The sequence below is a fragment of the Rhinopithecus bieti genome, unplaced genomic scaffold, assembly GCF_001698545.2.
Source record: "Rhinopithecus bieti isolate Rb0 unplaced genomic scaffold, ASM169854v2 scaffold_46101, whole genome shotgun sequence".
NCBI lineage: Eukaryota > Metazoa > Chordata > Mammalia > Primates > Cercopithecidae > Rhinopithecus > Rhinopithecus bieti.
In genome coordinates this window covers 1,313,204-1,328,339 of record NW_016819049.1, presented here as the reverse complement: position 1 = coordinate 1,328,339, position 15,136 = coordinate 1,313,204, and the positions used below count along the sequence as shown (strand labels likewise).

Sequence of the window (15,136 nt, the reverse complement as noted above, 5' to 3'; positions counted from 1 at the left end):
ATCACAGGAGTGTGCCATCATACCCATCTATCTTTTGTTATTGCAACTGCCATGATGTGTCTTGGCCTTTTCTTTGCCAGAGTGCAACATTTACATGTTAAGTTTATATCTGTTCTTTTTTTGTTGGCTCATAGCAAGTAGTCATAATTGGGGTTGTATGGTCAACTGTTGGGTTAAAACAAGCTACCTCAAAATCCAGTGGGCATAGAACAAGGGTCAGCAAGCATTTTCAGTAAAGGGCTAGGTAGTGAATATTTTAGGTTTTTCAGGCTATACAGTGTCTGTCTCATTGACTCAATTCTGCCATCATAGTGCAAAGGCAGCCATAGGTGTGCCATGTTCCAATAAAAGTTTATTTATATATACTGAAGTGTGAGTTCCATATAATTTTCACATCATGAAATATTGTTTTTCTCTTGATTTATTTTCAACCACTTGAAAATCATTCTTAGCCTGGTGGGCCATGCAGAAACAGGTGGTGGGCTGGAATTAGCCTGCAGGCCATAGTTTGCTGAGCCCTGACATAGAACAACAATCATTTACTCTAGCTCATGTATGGGCTGGTCAGCTGCAGTTCCTCATTTCTACTTGTGTATCTGCTGATTGGCTGCAGTTTGGCTGATGTAGCTGGGCTTGCTGGGCTGCCCAGCCTCCAGTTGCTGGGGGAGCTTGGCTCCTCTCTCTGGAGCCAGGTCTGCTCCAGACACTGGGATCATGTCTGCTCTGGGCCCCAGCTGAAGGAGCAGGGGCTCCCTGGGGAAGCTTTTCTACATTTCGAGACTTTGCTTATATCATGTTTGCTAATATCTCATTGGCCACATCAATTTCATGGTTGCACATAAGGTGAAGGAGCAAAGAAATGCAGGATGCCTGTTAAACAGTCTAGTTCAGAATCATGTGGCAAAAGGTGATAGGGATGGCTGAAGAGCTGGGGCCAGGGATTCAATCTGACACGGATGCCACCTCAGCCATAAATTCAGTCCTCTTGCGGGTGCAGAAATCTCATGAGGATTCCCGCATATTGATTTTTTAAAATGAAAACATGGAATTAAAAATTCTTAGAGAGAACATTCAGATCCTGAGAATATATCCAAAGACCTAGTTTGAGAGACACTAATGTTTAGTAAACTTCCTGGCTTTGCCACAGAGGATTTGGGGTTTCTTGGTGTTTGAAAATTCCCCAAGGAGAGGTCTTGTTGAACTATGCTCTCTGAACCTAATTCAGCACTCCAAACCCCAGTGGGTCCTCAGAAGATGCTAGTTAGGGTTGATGAGTAACAATAACAACAATAATAGTAGCAACAATGATAGCTGCTGCTCACTGAGTACTAAATGACTTGTATATCTCATAACAGTACTGTGGGATAGTTATTATCTTCTTTTTAAAGATTGGGAAACTGGACCTTAAAAGGCCATGTTGCTTATCTAAGGTTATACAGGTCATTTATGGGGTCAGGACTTTTAACTAGATCTCCAATTTATCATATCCAGGCCTCAGATGTTAATATCTAGAATGCCTTCCTGGCATCCCATTGCTGGTCTTCCCACTCACATGGAAACCTGTTTCTTTAGGGATCAGTGTTCAAGCATAGGATATGTAGGACATAAGATCGTTCCCTTCTCCTTGTTTGATTGATAACAATGAACCTTTGGCAGATTTTATTTTTTAACAGCTTTATTGAGATATAATTCACATACTACATAATTCACCCATTTAAAATGTATGATTCAATGATTTTGACTATATTCACAGATGTGTGCAACTATCATCACAGTCAATTTCATCAAATCCTGTATCCTCTGGCTGTCATTCTCCTCTTCCAATCCCCTTAACCCACATCTTCAACCCCTCACCCCCACCCATCCCTAGGTAACCACTAATCTACTTTCTGACCCTATAGATTTTTCTATTCTGGCCTTTCACATACATGAGATTATATCGTATGTGGTCTTTGTGACAAGATTCTTTCACTTCGCTTCATGTTTTCAAGGTTCATCTGTGTGGCAGCATGTATCATTCCCCCCCACCCCCGCCCCACCATTTTTTTTCTGAGACAGCTTCTCTCCATGTCACCCAGTCTAGAATGCAGTAGCTTGATCTTGGGTCACTACGGCCTCTGCCTCCCAGGTTCAAGTGATACTCCTGCCTCAGCCTCCCAAGTAGCTGAGATTACAGGTGTGCACCACTATGCCCAGCTTATTATTATTATTATTATTTTAATTTTTTTTATTTTAGTAGAGACGAGGTTTTGCATGTTGGCCAGCCTGGTCTTGAACTCCTAGCCTCAAGTGATCCGCCCACCTCAGTCTCCCAAAGTGCTGGGGTTACAGGCATGAGACACCACACCAGGCCATATCATTCCCTTTTATGGCCTAATAATGTTCCGTATCTTGTTGATCTCTTCATCCATTGATGGCAGTCTCTGCCTTTTGGCTGTTATGGATAATGCTGCTATAAACATTTGTGTACAAGTTTCCATGCGGGCACGTGTTTTTATTTCTTTCAGGCATAATACCTAGGAGTGGAATAGTAACTCAAGGTTTCATCATTTGAAGACCTGCCAGCCTGTTTTCCAAAGCAGCTGATCAATTTTGCTTTCCCACCAATTGTATATGAGGGCTCTGATTTATCCATATTCTTGTCAACCCTTGTTTTTCTCTGACTTTTTTATTCTAGCCCATCCTAGTGGATGTGAAGTGATACCTTATTGTGAAGCATTAGAGTTTTGCTCTGCTTTTTTTCTATCTCTTATTCATTTCAGTGGTTATTTGGGGAGAGCTACCCGTGATAGATGTGCAGGTTGTGTACTCAACAGCTCCATGGGGTGCCTTTCATGTCCGCCCTGTTAATTACGTTCTTCTGCCAGGTTAACTTGGAAGACTCTTCCAATCTGCAGCATGATACTTAAAGTGTGTTTCTATCTGATTTCTCTCTGGCTCATTCCAGTTTACATTTTGCTGCCCCTAGATAGGCAGCAAACTCCTGATCCAGATACTCCCAGATCTCTCTCTCACCCTTGCCCAAGACCATTCATAAAAAGGCATAACTAAGAGATGGAATTCAGGCCAGTCTGCTTGACAGCTGCTTCTCTAGTTCTTCCTCAAGGGCCCAAACTGATACTCAGAATGCTGCTGCCTTTCACCAGGAGCCTGCCTCCTTACCAAGGAGAGCAAGGCTGTGTGTGGTCAGGGTAGCAGTGGTTGGTCCTGAGACTAGTCCATAGTCCTGGCACCTTTTACAGGCAGAAAAGAGGGACTTGTGAAGGGAAGAGCTGTCTGAGTTGGTTATAGGCTCTGTTCCTGGATTCCAATCCTGGCTCTACAACTTGCGAGAAATGTGTCTTTGGGCTGCTCACCTGTTCTCTCGCAGCTCAAGTGGTTTTATCCATAAAATGAGGATGCACAGTCTAATGGAACACACCCCTATGAGTTGTTGTAAATACTAATGCTTGTTGCATGCCTGGTACTTAGCATGTGATGAGCAGATCACAGCCAGCTTTAGTATCTACAGTTATCGTCAGGTGGGTTTCAGGAATGGTTGAGGGTGGGAGGTGAAATCAAAGTATATAAAACCTGGATGTGGAATTTAGGATTGTTTGTCAACATGCCTCATTAACCAGGTCTCCAGAGTCATTTTAAGCATTAAAAAGAAGGAAATTCTGCCATTTGCAACAACATGGGTAAACCTGGAGGATGTTATGTTAAGTGAAATAAGCCAGACACAGGACAAATGCTACCTGATACCACTTATAGGAGGAATCTGAAATAGTCAAATTCATAGAGATAGCAGAATGGTGGTTTCTAGCGGCTGGGAAAGAGGAAATAGGGAGGTATTGGTCCAAGGGTATAAAGTTTCAGTTATGCAAGATGAGTAAGTCCCAGAGATCTACCGTACAGCATAGAGCCTATAGTTTACTGTATTGCATACTTCAAAATTTGCTAAAAGGGTAGATCTTATGTTAAGTATTATCATAATAATAATAATAATAAGAGCAGAGGAATCTTTTGGAGGTAATGGATATGTTTATATCATAGTTTGTGGTGATGGTTTGACAGGTGTACACTTATTTCCAAACTCATCAAGTTAGATATGTTAGATACATACAGCTTTTTGTATGCCAGTCATACCTCAATAAAGTGGTCTAAACAGAAAAGAAATTTGAAGAAAGGATGAGTTCATGTCCTTTTTAGGGACATGGATGAAACTGGAAACCATCATTCTGAGCAAACTATCGCAAGGACAGAAAACCAGACACCGCATGTTCTCACTTATAGGTGGGAATTGAACAATGAGAACACTTGAACACAGGGTGGGGAACATCACACACCGAGGCCTGTCGTGGGGTGAGGGGAGGAGGGAGGGATAGCATTAGGGGATATACCTAATGTAAATGACGAGTTAACTGGTGCAGCACACCATCATGGCACATGTATACATATGTAACAAACCTGCACGTTGTGCATATGTACCCTAGAATTTAAAGTATAATAATAATTAATAAAAGGAAGTTCTCATTTCCTTATCAGTTAAATTAGGGAAGATGGTTTAAATCATGGTTATTGAGCTTTCTTGATTCACCTAGGAAGTTATACTCATGTGCCAATGTTCACAAAATGCACACATTTTAAGGGATGCCCCCTTCCCCAGACACCAGGTTAGAAACCTAGTGCCTGGATAATCTCAGATGCCCTCGTCTAGCTTGAGTATTCTTCACTCCATGTCTGTGGCCATAGCAGAGGCCAGAGTTCAAGTTCAAGTTCAGGTTATCTCTCAGGTCTTCAGTTGGCTGAGTTGGGGAGTAGCTAGAGAAAAGAGGTGATGCCATCTGCTTCCTGGGGCTTGGGGGAGGAGCATTTGAGGTATGCCAAAGTGCTTCATCAACTGTGAATGGCTTCACCAGTCATTTTTGTAACTACTTTGCTCTATGAAGAAATGCAGGATTGAGAATTAAGAATGCTTTATGGATTCAGTGAATTCCTGGAAAGTTGAAAACAAACCAGGTTTTTGAAAATCCATCTCTGCAGCATCTGGTCATGACACCATTTAGAGGCACCCTAGGCCGGGCGCGGTGGCTCAAGCCTGTAATCCCAGCACTTTGGGAGGCCGAGACGGGCGGATCACGAGGTCAGGAGATCGAGACCATCCTGGCTAATACGGTGAAACCCCGTCTCTACTTAAAATACAAAAAACTAGCCGGGCGACGAGGCGGGCGCCTGTAGTCCCAGCTACTCGGGAGGCTGAGGCAAGAGAATGGCATAAACCCGGGAGGCGGAGCTTGCAGTGAGCTGAGATCCGGCCACTGCACTCCAGCCTGGGTGGCAGAGCAAGACTCTGTCTCAAAAAAAAAAAAAAATAGAGGCACCCAACAGTGAATCTTCAATTGGGGCAGGCAGACGTTCTGTTGCAAAGCGGAGCATTCTTCCCTATTAAAAGGCCAACCCGCAGATAGCAGAGTTGCTCAGAGGCAAAACTGGAAGCTCAAAGAGGGGCCCAGAAGAGTCCTGGTTGATTCTGGGTTTCAGGAATGGTTGAGGGTGGTTAATGGAGTCATTAGGAAAATCTTGGGGCTAACATCCATTGTTCTACAAAGTGGTTAGAGCATGGACTGTACTGTCAGAAACCCAAGTTTAAACTCCAGCTTCTCGTGGAAAATTCCTTTGTGGTCTCAGGCAAGTTACCAACAGCCCTCAGCCTCAGTTTTCCAATCTGTAAAAGGAGGATAATCATAGTAGCTGTGAAAATTAATAGTTTATCAATACTTGACATAGTGAAGGTACTCCATGAGGGTAGCTGTTAATGAGGTTTTGTTTTTATTTTTCTTTATTAATTATTACCATGGTCTGAAATAGCATGTGGATCCACCTGGACCATGCTTGGCCCAGGGAGTCAAACTCCATGCTTTTATGTTACTTTTCTGAGCATCCCTCAATCTTCATTTTAGACAGAACTTTGAGGTCATTTAGGTCAGATTTCCACTGAGTGAGGAAGTCCTTTTTTCAGCCTCCCTACTAGCAAATCATCCCCTGGTTGAACACTCACAGTAACAAGAAGCTCACCACCTCACAGGGTGCTTGTCCTATCTTAGAACTCTTCTGCATGTTAGACCATCACTTTTTGTGCTGAGTTCAGGCCTACATCCCTCTAGATACATGCGGGTTCTAACCATCCTGTCCCCACGACATGGTTGTCCTTCCCACATCTGATGATGATGGCTCTGCTTTCTCAGGCCTCTTCTTCTCCAGGCTAAGGGAGCCTCTCACCGTGCAGGTTCCCCAGGTTATCAGCCTGGTGCCAGGTTATCAAAGGCCTTATATCACAATGCTCAGAGTTTCTGGGCTGGTCCAAAGTACTGAATTCAGAGGGACCAAGGAGTTGACCTTGAGGGAAAAGGCAAGGGAAGACACTAGGAGACCAGTATTCTGGGGGCTGGTCCTGAACATCTGGCCCTGCTGTCACTCCTGGACCCATGTCAGTCCCAGGACTGGAAGCCCACAGCCTGATCTCTACTCAGGGTGGCCTGGGCTCATCAGTGGCATATAAGGTGGTCCACAGGCCCTGCAAGATCCTGCCTGCCCTGCACCCTCTGCCTAGGGCACCATCTCTCTCTTCTCTAAGATCTCAGCTTAGATTCCACGTCCCCAGAAAAGGTCCTCAATAGTTTCCCAGGTCCAGGGCTCCAGCTCAGAGATCCCATAATCCCACATAATTCCCCACCATGGTACTGGCCATGCCATATCACAGTGACCTCTCTTCTGTGTCCCGCTAGGCTGTGAGCTTTCTAAGAACAAAGACACTCTCTGCCTGGGTCAACATTTTATCCCCAGAGCCTGTCACTGTGCCCACTCCCTCCATGATGTTTGTTGGTTGAATGAATGAATGAATGAGTGAATAAATGCTTGATTTGAGAAAATCCTGATTGGTGGGAAAGATAAGCCAAAACTCAGAAAAGCTCTAGACCTGAATCCAGCAGACAGAGGTCTCAGGCAGTTCCTATGTCCTTCACAACCCTCACCCAGGCCTCTCTGTCCGGATGAAACTGCCAAGACTGATTACAACTCGGTGTTGACGCACAGGCCTCCCACCACCCCAAATTAGTAATAACTAATATTTGAACTCTTAATAATCTTAATTATGGTCACAACGCTAACAGTGACCATTCACTGAGTGTCTTACACTTATGACAGCAGTGCTACAAGGTTGGTTTTTATCCAGTTTTGTAGATGAGGAAACTGAGGCATGGTCAGCAAATATCTGTCCAAGGCCATTCAGCTTGTGTGCGGTGAAGCTGAAATTCTAGCCAATTCCTCTGGCTCCATGGCTCTTACTACCCTCCATGTGCTCCTACTACTGGCTGTAGGAACTAGAGATGCTTCTCTTTTCCCCCAGGAGACAGGGGAGCAATCAGAAATGATAATGAAGAGGGAGTAGTGTTATGATAAAATCCAGGGTTCTCTGAGACTCCAGGGGAGGGTCCCTGCAGACTGAGCATCACTTGGGGAGACTGCCATGGAAGGGGAAGCCTGAGTTGCATGTCTTCTCTTTTTAGTTTTCTGAGATTTTTAAAACACAAAGGCAGTATAGTCTCATAGACAAATTAAGTAAAAGCATCCCTGCTTCCCTCTTTCCTCCCCTCTAGCGTAACAAGACTTGAGATTTTGATATGTATCTCCTAGACTTTGTATGCTCATGTAAACATGCATAGTGGTGTGCTGGTAGATGTTTACAACTGATGGTGATGGTGATGGTGATGGTGAGGCTATGTGCCAATTTCCATGGTGTAAATGCTCCCCCCATGGCTGATTTCAAACTTCTAGCATGAAATCAGTGAATGTGCAATTGGGAAGAAATATGCAATTGCAACTATTGTATGGTATTTCTACTCTGCAGCTACAGTAGAGGCCAGTACCCTCAAGAGCATAGAAAATCATCAGTCAAATGTAAAATAATCGGGAAGTGGTTAAGTTTTGAGTATTTATTGCCTTTTAAAAATATATCATTTATTGAATTGTAAGTTTATATCATTTAGTTTTTCAGTAATGACTGTGTTTAACAGCTGGTTCACAAAATTCCTGAAAATTTAACAGTTGGCTCCCAGTGAGTATAAGCTGGCTCCGGCATAGAACTCATTTCATTTTTACTAAAATCTTAACATTTTTTAATTTTTTCTTCTTTATTCCTGCCTGCCTTCCTTCCTTTCTTATTTCCTTCCCTCCTTCTTTCCTTCTTTCTTTCTCCTTTTCTTTTCTTTTAGAAACAGGATCTTGCTTTGTCACCCAGGCTTGTGTACAGTGGCACAGTCATGGGTTACTGCAGCCTCAAACTGTTGGGCTTAAGCAATCCTCCTGCCTCAGCCTCCTGAGTATCTGGGACCACAGGCGTGCACTACCACACCTGGCTAATTTTTTAAAAAAATTCTTTGTAGAGACAGGGTCTTGCTATGTTGCCCAGGCTGGTCTCAAACTCCTGGCCTCAAGCAGTTCTCTGATCTCAGCCTCCCAAAGTGATGGGAATACATGTATGAGCATCACACTTAGCCAATTTTTTCCCCTTTACTTGCCTTTTACTTAAAAGGTTCTTCATCCAATCATTCTTTCATTCAATCAGTATTCCACCATGTGCCATGCCCTCCCTGTGTTAGGAACCAGGACCACCATTGTGATCAGGGCAGCCACGTGCTTTGCACTCATTGGTTTACAGTCTAGCCAGAGAAGCAGTCAGTTATCAAATCAACAAGTAGATATCAACAAAATGCTCACTGCAATTAGTGCTCTTAAGGGAAGTTACAGGATGATGTAGCAGAGATAATGCCATGATAGGCCAGGGATATGGAGGTTGAGGTGAGGTCAGGAAGAACTTCCTTTAGGGTCAAGGCTAGGGAAGGCTTCTTCTGTGGAGCTCACATAATCTGAGACCCAAAAGCTAAGAAGGGACCACATATTCAAAGCTTAGTGGGAAAAAATTGAAAAACAATATGTTCACTTGGGTGCCATTTCTGTAAACTTTACACACATGCAAACAGTCCTGTATGTTGCTCTTTGAAAAGTCCTTGTGTCATAAAAATGGGAAGGCTTCCCACCATCTCCAGGATTGTGGTTACTCTTGCAGGGAGCAAGGGAAAGAGAAGAAGTTGGAGGCAGGGAGGGTCTTCCACTGCATCTCAGCATTTTCTTGAAGCAAAAGGAGAGAGAGGCCTGAGACAAATATAACTCGTGTTAATTTTTGTTGGCTTTAGCTGATGGGCACAGGGTTGTCAGCTGCATTCTTTATAATTTCTGAATGCTTGAAATATTTCATGATTATTGTCATTTTTAAGGGTAGACAAAAGAGGCTCTAGGCGGTGGACCCGACCAATGTTAAGGCTCACCCTCAGGGCATTAAGGCTGCAGAAAAGTGAAAAGGGAGTGAGAGGCCCAGGGTAAGTTGGGGGGCAGGACTGTGGGATATGAAGGCTGTGACCATAAATATGAGTTTTATTGTAAGTGCAGTGGATGCCATTTTGAGCTGGTGTGGGACATGATCTGATTCACATTGATAAAGGGCTTCTCTGCTGCTTTGAAGAGAACAATGGAGGCTTATGAATGGCACCAGGTTAGGTAGGAGTCTAGGGATGGTGACCATCCATCTGTTTCCCATCTCCCAGGAGTTCCCCCAGGCTCTGCTTCACCAAGTCTTCAGGGAACCAACCCTGATCTAGCTCATGTGTCAAAACTTATCAAGTTGTACATTATATGTCAATGATGCCTCAATAAAGCTGTTAGAAAGGAAAAAGAAGGAACATGTCATTATGAAAGAGAAAGAGGCAGGATGTATAAAAGTGTGGACCTGAAAAAAATTAATTCAAAATTATGGGAATGAAAAATATTCATCAAAATAAAGGTACTCATTAAAAAAGAAAACAAAGAAAGCTGGAAAAACCTCAGTAGATGAGAGAAACCCTGGATTAGACATAGTCGAAGAGATAATTAGTGGACTGGAAGAGAGTTCTGAGAAATTTTTCCAGAGAGTGCCCAGAATAATAAAGAGAAAAATATGGAAGAGTAGTTAAAAGACATGGAAGATATATTGAGCTACTCCCATACATGTTTTTTTGTTTGTTTGTTTTTGTTTTTGTTTTATTTTGTTTTGAGATGGAGTCTTGCTCTGTCACCCAGGCTGGAGTGCAGTGGCACCATCTCTGCTCACTGCAAGCTCTGCCTCCTGGGGTCACGTCATTCTCCTGCCTCAGCCTCCCAAGTAGCTGGGACTACAGGCACCAGCCACCACACCTGGCTAATTTTTTTTTGCCATACATGTTTAACAGAAGTTTTACTGAAAGAGAATGGAGAAAATGACTGAGAAGCTGTACTCAAAAGCCTAATGACTGAGAATTTTCCAGAATTGAAAAAGATATGAGTCTTGAAGTTGGAAGGTGTTCATCAAGTAATAAGGAGAATTTCAGGAAAGTAAATCTTCACTTTAAAACCATATAGCAAAACTGCAGAAAATCAAGAGTAAAAGGAAAGTCTTAAAATTTACCACAGACAGATTATCCACAAAAGAACAACATTAGACTGACAGCTGTTGCTTTTGTGCCAATGGCAGTCTTTTTAGCAATCTTCAGAGTGCTGAAAGAAAATAAAACTTAGCCTAGAATTTCATACCCAGCTGAACTCTGATTAAAGAGTGATGATGAAATAAAAGAGAAACCAGCCCAGCTTCAAACCCTGAGGCTTTTGAACATTTAGAGGTTAGGGAGAGGAGGAACCCTCTCAAATCACATATGTTCAGTCATCCAGCAGTGGCCTCTGTCTCCCACAGAAACTGTAAAGAGAGAAGGATTGGTTTAGCCTTTGAGGTTGCAAAGCAACGCCAGTGGAAAGGCCCCTTGTCAGCCATGTTGCTGTGTATTCCATCAAGACAGAGGAGAGCGATGGTTCCATCTGCTTCCCATCGCCCAGGAATTCAAAACACCTGTGAAGGGCTTTGTGGGTCTAGGAGAATAGGATCCCCAGTGTCCCTAGAAGAATGGGAATGGGTGGAGAGAAGGTAGCAGGGATTCTGAACCCAGCCTGCATTTCAGTTCTGTAGCAGTGGTGACATTTCAGGGGGAGGGGGAGGGAGCAGGTGGGGCCAGGCCCTGGGCCCTGGTTGGGAAGGAGCCCAGGGACATGAGAACCCCTCTAGAATGGCCCATCCTAGACTCTTTCTCTTTCTTCCAGATTGTGGACAAGAACAACCGCTATAAGTCCATAGATGGCTCAGACGAGACCAAAGCCAACTGGATGAGGTGAGCCCTGCTCTGCTGATGTCCTGGGGGTCTTGCCTGGCCTCTGGAAAGGGGACAAGGGAGTGTGTTGGGCCTATGGGAGCTCCAGTGGTGGAGACTTCTGGAGGCTGCTGTTTGCAGGGTTTGGGATGCATCTAGCTCTGAAGGACTCACCTTTTCCCCTAGGCCTCCATCAGGGGGCTCTAGAGGATGGCATGTGGCCAGGCTGTTGGGATGCAGGGACCCCTCGGGGTGATCACTAGCCAGTGTGTCTGGAGGACCTGGGCCCCAGGCTTCTGGCAGCATTCCTAGGGAGGAGGAGGAGAATGTCCCCCACCTAGGACTGTGACACCTTCTCAGAGCAGGCTCCTGCAGTGGTGGTGTTAGAAATCGTCCCAGTGCAGTCCCAGCAGTTGTTTAAACAGCCTCCATGGAAGAAAGGGCTCTGACAAAGTCTTCAGCTCAGTTTTTGGCAGTGTTGCTGCCTAAGTTTGAGTACTTTGAAGCGTCAGCTTTACGCTGTTTCTGTGTTTGTGACAGAAGTTTGCACCAGAAGATTCCTTAAATGCCAGCCAGAGGAGGCAGGAGACTGGCCCAGGGTCACCCAGGGATGACTGAACTGAGCCTAGAACCACAGGCCCAGTGTGATGCTGATGGTCTGTGCCGTGTGCAAGGGGCGCTGCCTGGTGGGGTTTGTGGACAGGGGTGGGAGATCTGACCTGCCTTGTTGCCTGCTTGGTGGCTTCTCTCTGGGACCTAGGAGCACTGACTGGGGATTTGGATCTGGGTGGGAGGGGAAGGAAGCCTCAGATGTCTGGAGTCAGGAGCACAGCCACACCATGGACCTGGGGCCCTCTGCTGGCATGTGCACAGTTCTGTGACCCGTGGGGCCTTGAGGCTGGTGGTGGGATTGTGCTTGGAGAGAGGGCAACTTCTTAAGAAGGAGTGTGCTGTCTTAAACTCGGAGACTTTCTGAGCAAATGAGGAGAAACAGGTTTGAGGCGAGAAATGTGTGATGAGGGCTCCTGTGCCCTTCCTAGTGGCTCCACTGCCCACCTGTACTCCTATCAGAGCGCCCTGAGCGGCTGAGCAGCAGTTCACACCTCCCAGAGTACTTTAGCATTCGCCCTCTTATGGGTTGGGGCAGGTGTTCTCATTGCCATTTGATGGGTACAGAACAGAGGCTCCAGAGATGAGCGGGCCTCCTGCCTTGTGGTGTGGAGAATAGCACCCACTGCCCCCAACCTCCTTGCACTGATCAGACACTGCCCTGAAAGTGGCCCCAGGGAGGTGGCTTGACATCCGCGACTGCCTTCTTTTCTCACTGCCACAGGGTCCAGGTCAGCTGAGCACTTACAGTTCATCACCTGTGTACTGAGCACCTAGTTCAAGTCAGACTCTGAACTGGGGTAGATCACCCAGTCCTGCCCCACCACACCCCATGCTCCACCCCCGCTGGCCCTTCCCAGGCTCACACCTCCCACCACAGAGATGACTTTCCAGTGGAGTTGTTGCACCGAGGCACAAATGTGCTGCAGGGGCCCAGGTGAAAGAGGAGGGGTTCGTTGACATGGGCCTTCAAAGGAGCCAGAATTGTGTCTGGGGACACTGAGGTGTGGTGTCTAGTCAGGCTGTCGGGCAGCTGCACAGTTTGGAACCCCGGCCTGTGCCACTGTGCTGCCTTCCCTGTGGCTGCAGCCTGGCTCCAGGCAAGCAGAGGATAGCATGCATGTGTCCACTTGGGAATCCGGCTTTCTGTGCTGTTACTTTTAAGGCGCCAGGAGATTTGCGCATAGAACTGAATCTGTTCCACTCTTTCACCCATCTGTGATCCTTCCCCTTGGGGACAAGGCCTTCCCAAAACCCCAAAGAAGGGGAGTTATCATCTGAACTAACTTAGCTATCCTCTGGCACCCCACAGATTGTGACTTAATGGGCCTGGGGATGGGCCCTGGGCCTTGGTATTTTAAAAGCTAGTGATTCTGAAGTGCTGCTAGCATTGAGAACCACTGCTCTGTACAGATCTTCGTGCCACAGTGGTCAAACTGAGGGCAGGGCAAGGTCTTGCTCAAGAGCATACAGTCAGGGTAGCAGAATCAGGATTTGAACTCCTTGCTCTGTAATCCTAGGTCAGTGTTCTTCCTGCTTGTGCACAAGGGACCAGGTGAAGTGCGGCTTCCTGGGCCTGGATGGGCACTGGTGAGCAGGGGTTTGGGGGTTTCTGCTACTGCCACTTGCTAGCATGGTATCTGTCTTGTTCTGCTCCCAGCCTGTCCTGATTCAAGAGGGCATCTGGGTAGTCACAGCTGGTGGGCTCTCATCTTATGACGGCTCAAAGAGCAGGTTGGGGTTGGGGATGCAGTTCGTTGCCATGGAGACACCCCTCCTGTTGGTGTTGGAGGGGAAAGCTGCTAATCCTGGGAATCCTCCTTCCCCTTCATGTCCAGCTTCCGTGGTGTAGCTCTTTCTGATTTGCAGATGCTTTCCCTTGCACTGTCATGGCACTACTTGGGGATGATTGAATGGAATCAGTTAGTTTCTTAACAAAATTAATGGTGGGGGAGGAGGGGAATGGGTACTGTCATGTTGAGCTTATCTTTATGAAGCCCTATGCTAGGTGATCTGTCTGTGGTGGTTCTCAACCGGGCACTATTTTGTGCCCCGGGGGCATTTGGCAAGGCCTGGAGACATGTTTGGTGGTTGGATGCTATCAGGTAGAAGCCAAAGATGTTGATAAAATCCTGTATTACACAGGACACTCCTTCCCCCCAACAAAAAATTATCTAACCTCAACTGCCAATAGTGGCAAGATTGAGAAACCCACATTAAGTCCTCCTGATAGCCCTGGGCAGTGACACTAGAATTATCACCCTAGTTTTATGGAGAAGGAGACTGGGTTCACATGAGTCCCATGGCTTGGCCCAAGGAGACTCAGTCTCTAGTCCCAGGTCTAGTCCCATGTTCCTGCTACCATCTTGGACCGGGTAATGAGGCCTCCAGCCTTCTTCCCATCTTCTGGGCCCTGGTGTTTTGGGTGCATGAGTAGGAAGGTGAGGGCTAAAGGATGTTGGTGCCGCCAGCCTTCCCCTCTTGGTTTCAGAAGGAAACCAAGGAGTGAATGCGCTCTGAGCTTTCCTCCATACCCTCATGTCCTCTCTTGGGTGGATTTTTTAACCTTTGATCACTAGTTAAGGGTGACAGAGCCACGATGTGGAGAAATCAAGTTCCAAAGCCAGAGCAGGAGCCAAGTGAAATGGAAGGGCCATGCTATGCCCCTTGCCCAGGGCCTCTGGCTGCTCAGTTGAGGGGGAATCCCAGGTCCCCCTGGTGTCCACCAAAGTGGAACTTGTCACCCTCAGGACAGTCGTGGGCTTCTCAAATTCTACCAAAAAGCCACAGCAGAAGAAAGCACTCCCATGGGAAGGAAACCTGTTTTCCTGCACATATGCAAAGGTGGGGGCTTGGAGAACTGACTGGGATAGGGAAGGGGTAGGGGAAGAGAGCCACTGGGCAGAATCAGCTTTCTGTGGCCACACCTTAATCATGGCATTGTCACTGCTCCATCCCATGGCAGCCCAGTGTAAATAGTATCCCTGGTTATGTATTCTTCTGAGCCATTCATTCAGCTGTAGGGCTGTAGGTAATACTGCTTTATAGAGACAATGGTCTAATCCTAATTTCAGTAAGATCCCTTATTACTACCTTTAAGAGATTTTAAGCCCCGTACATCATGATGTTTTTCCCTCCTTAGTAATAACCCTGAAGGGTTGTGGTTATTATTCTGGACAGGGAGAGTATAGTGTGAAAGGTTGAACTTGAACTGCCCTAGCTCTCACAGCTAGTAAGAGCTAAAGCAGGCCCTGAAACCAAGGCCTTCGACTCTGAGTTCA

General features: G+C 46.0%; 1 protein-coding gene across 6 annotated transcripts in view; it reads left to right on the top strand.

The window, feature by feature from the left end:
• The window catches only part of PRDM11 (PR/SET domain 11), a 47,398-nt gene that overhangs the window by 12,615 nt on the left and 19,647 nt on the right, over positions 1–15,136 (top strand). For all 6 annotated transcript variants that reach the window (XM_017858167.1, XM_017858169.1, XM_017858166.1 and 3 more), the window contains one exon: positions 11,200–11,267. In XM_017858167.1, coding sequence (XP_017713656.1) covers positions 11,200–11,267 — 68 coding nt within the window. The remainder of the gene's footprint in view (positions 1–11,199; positions 11,268–15,136) is intronic.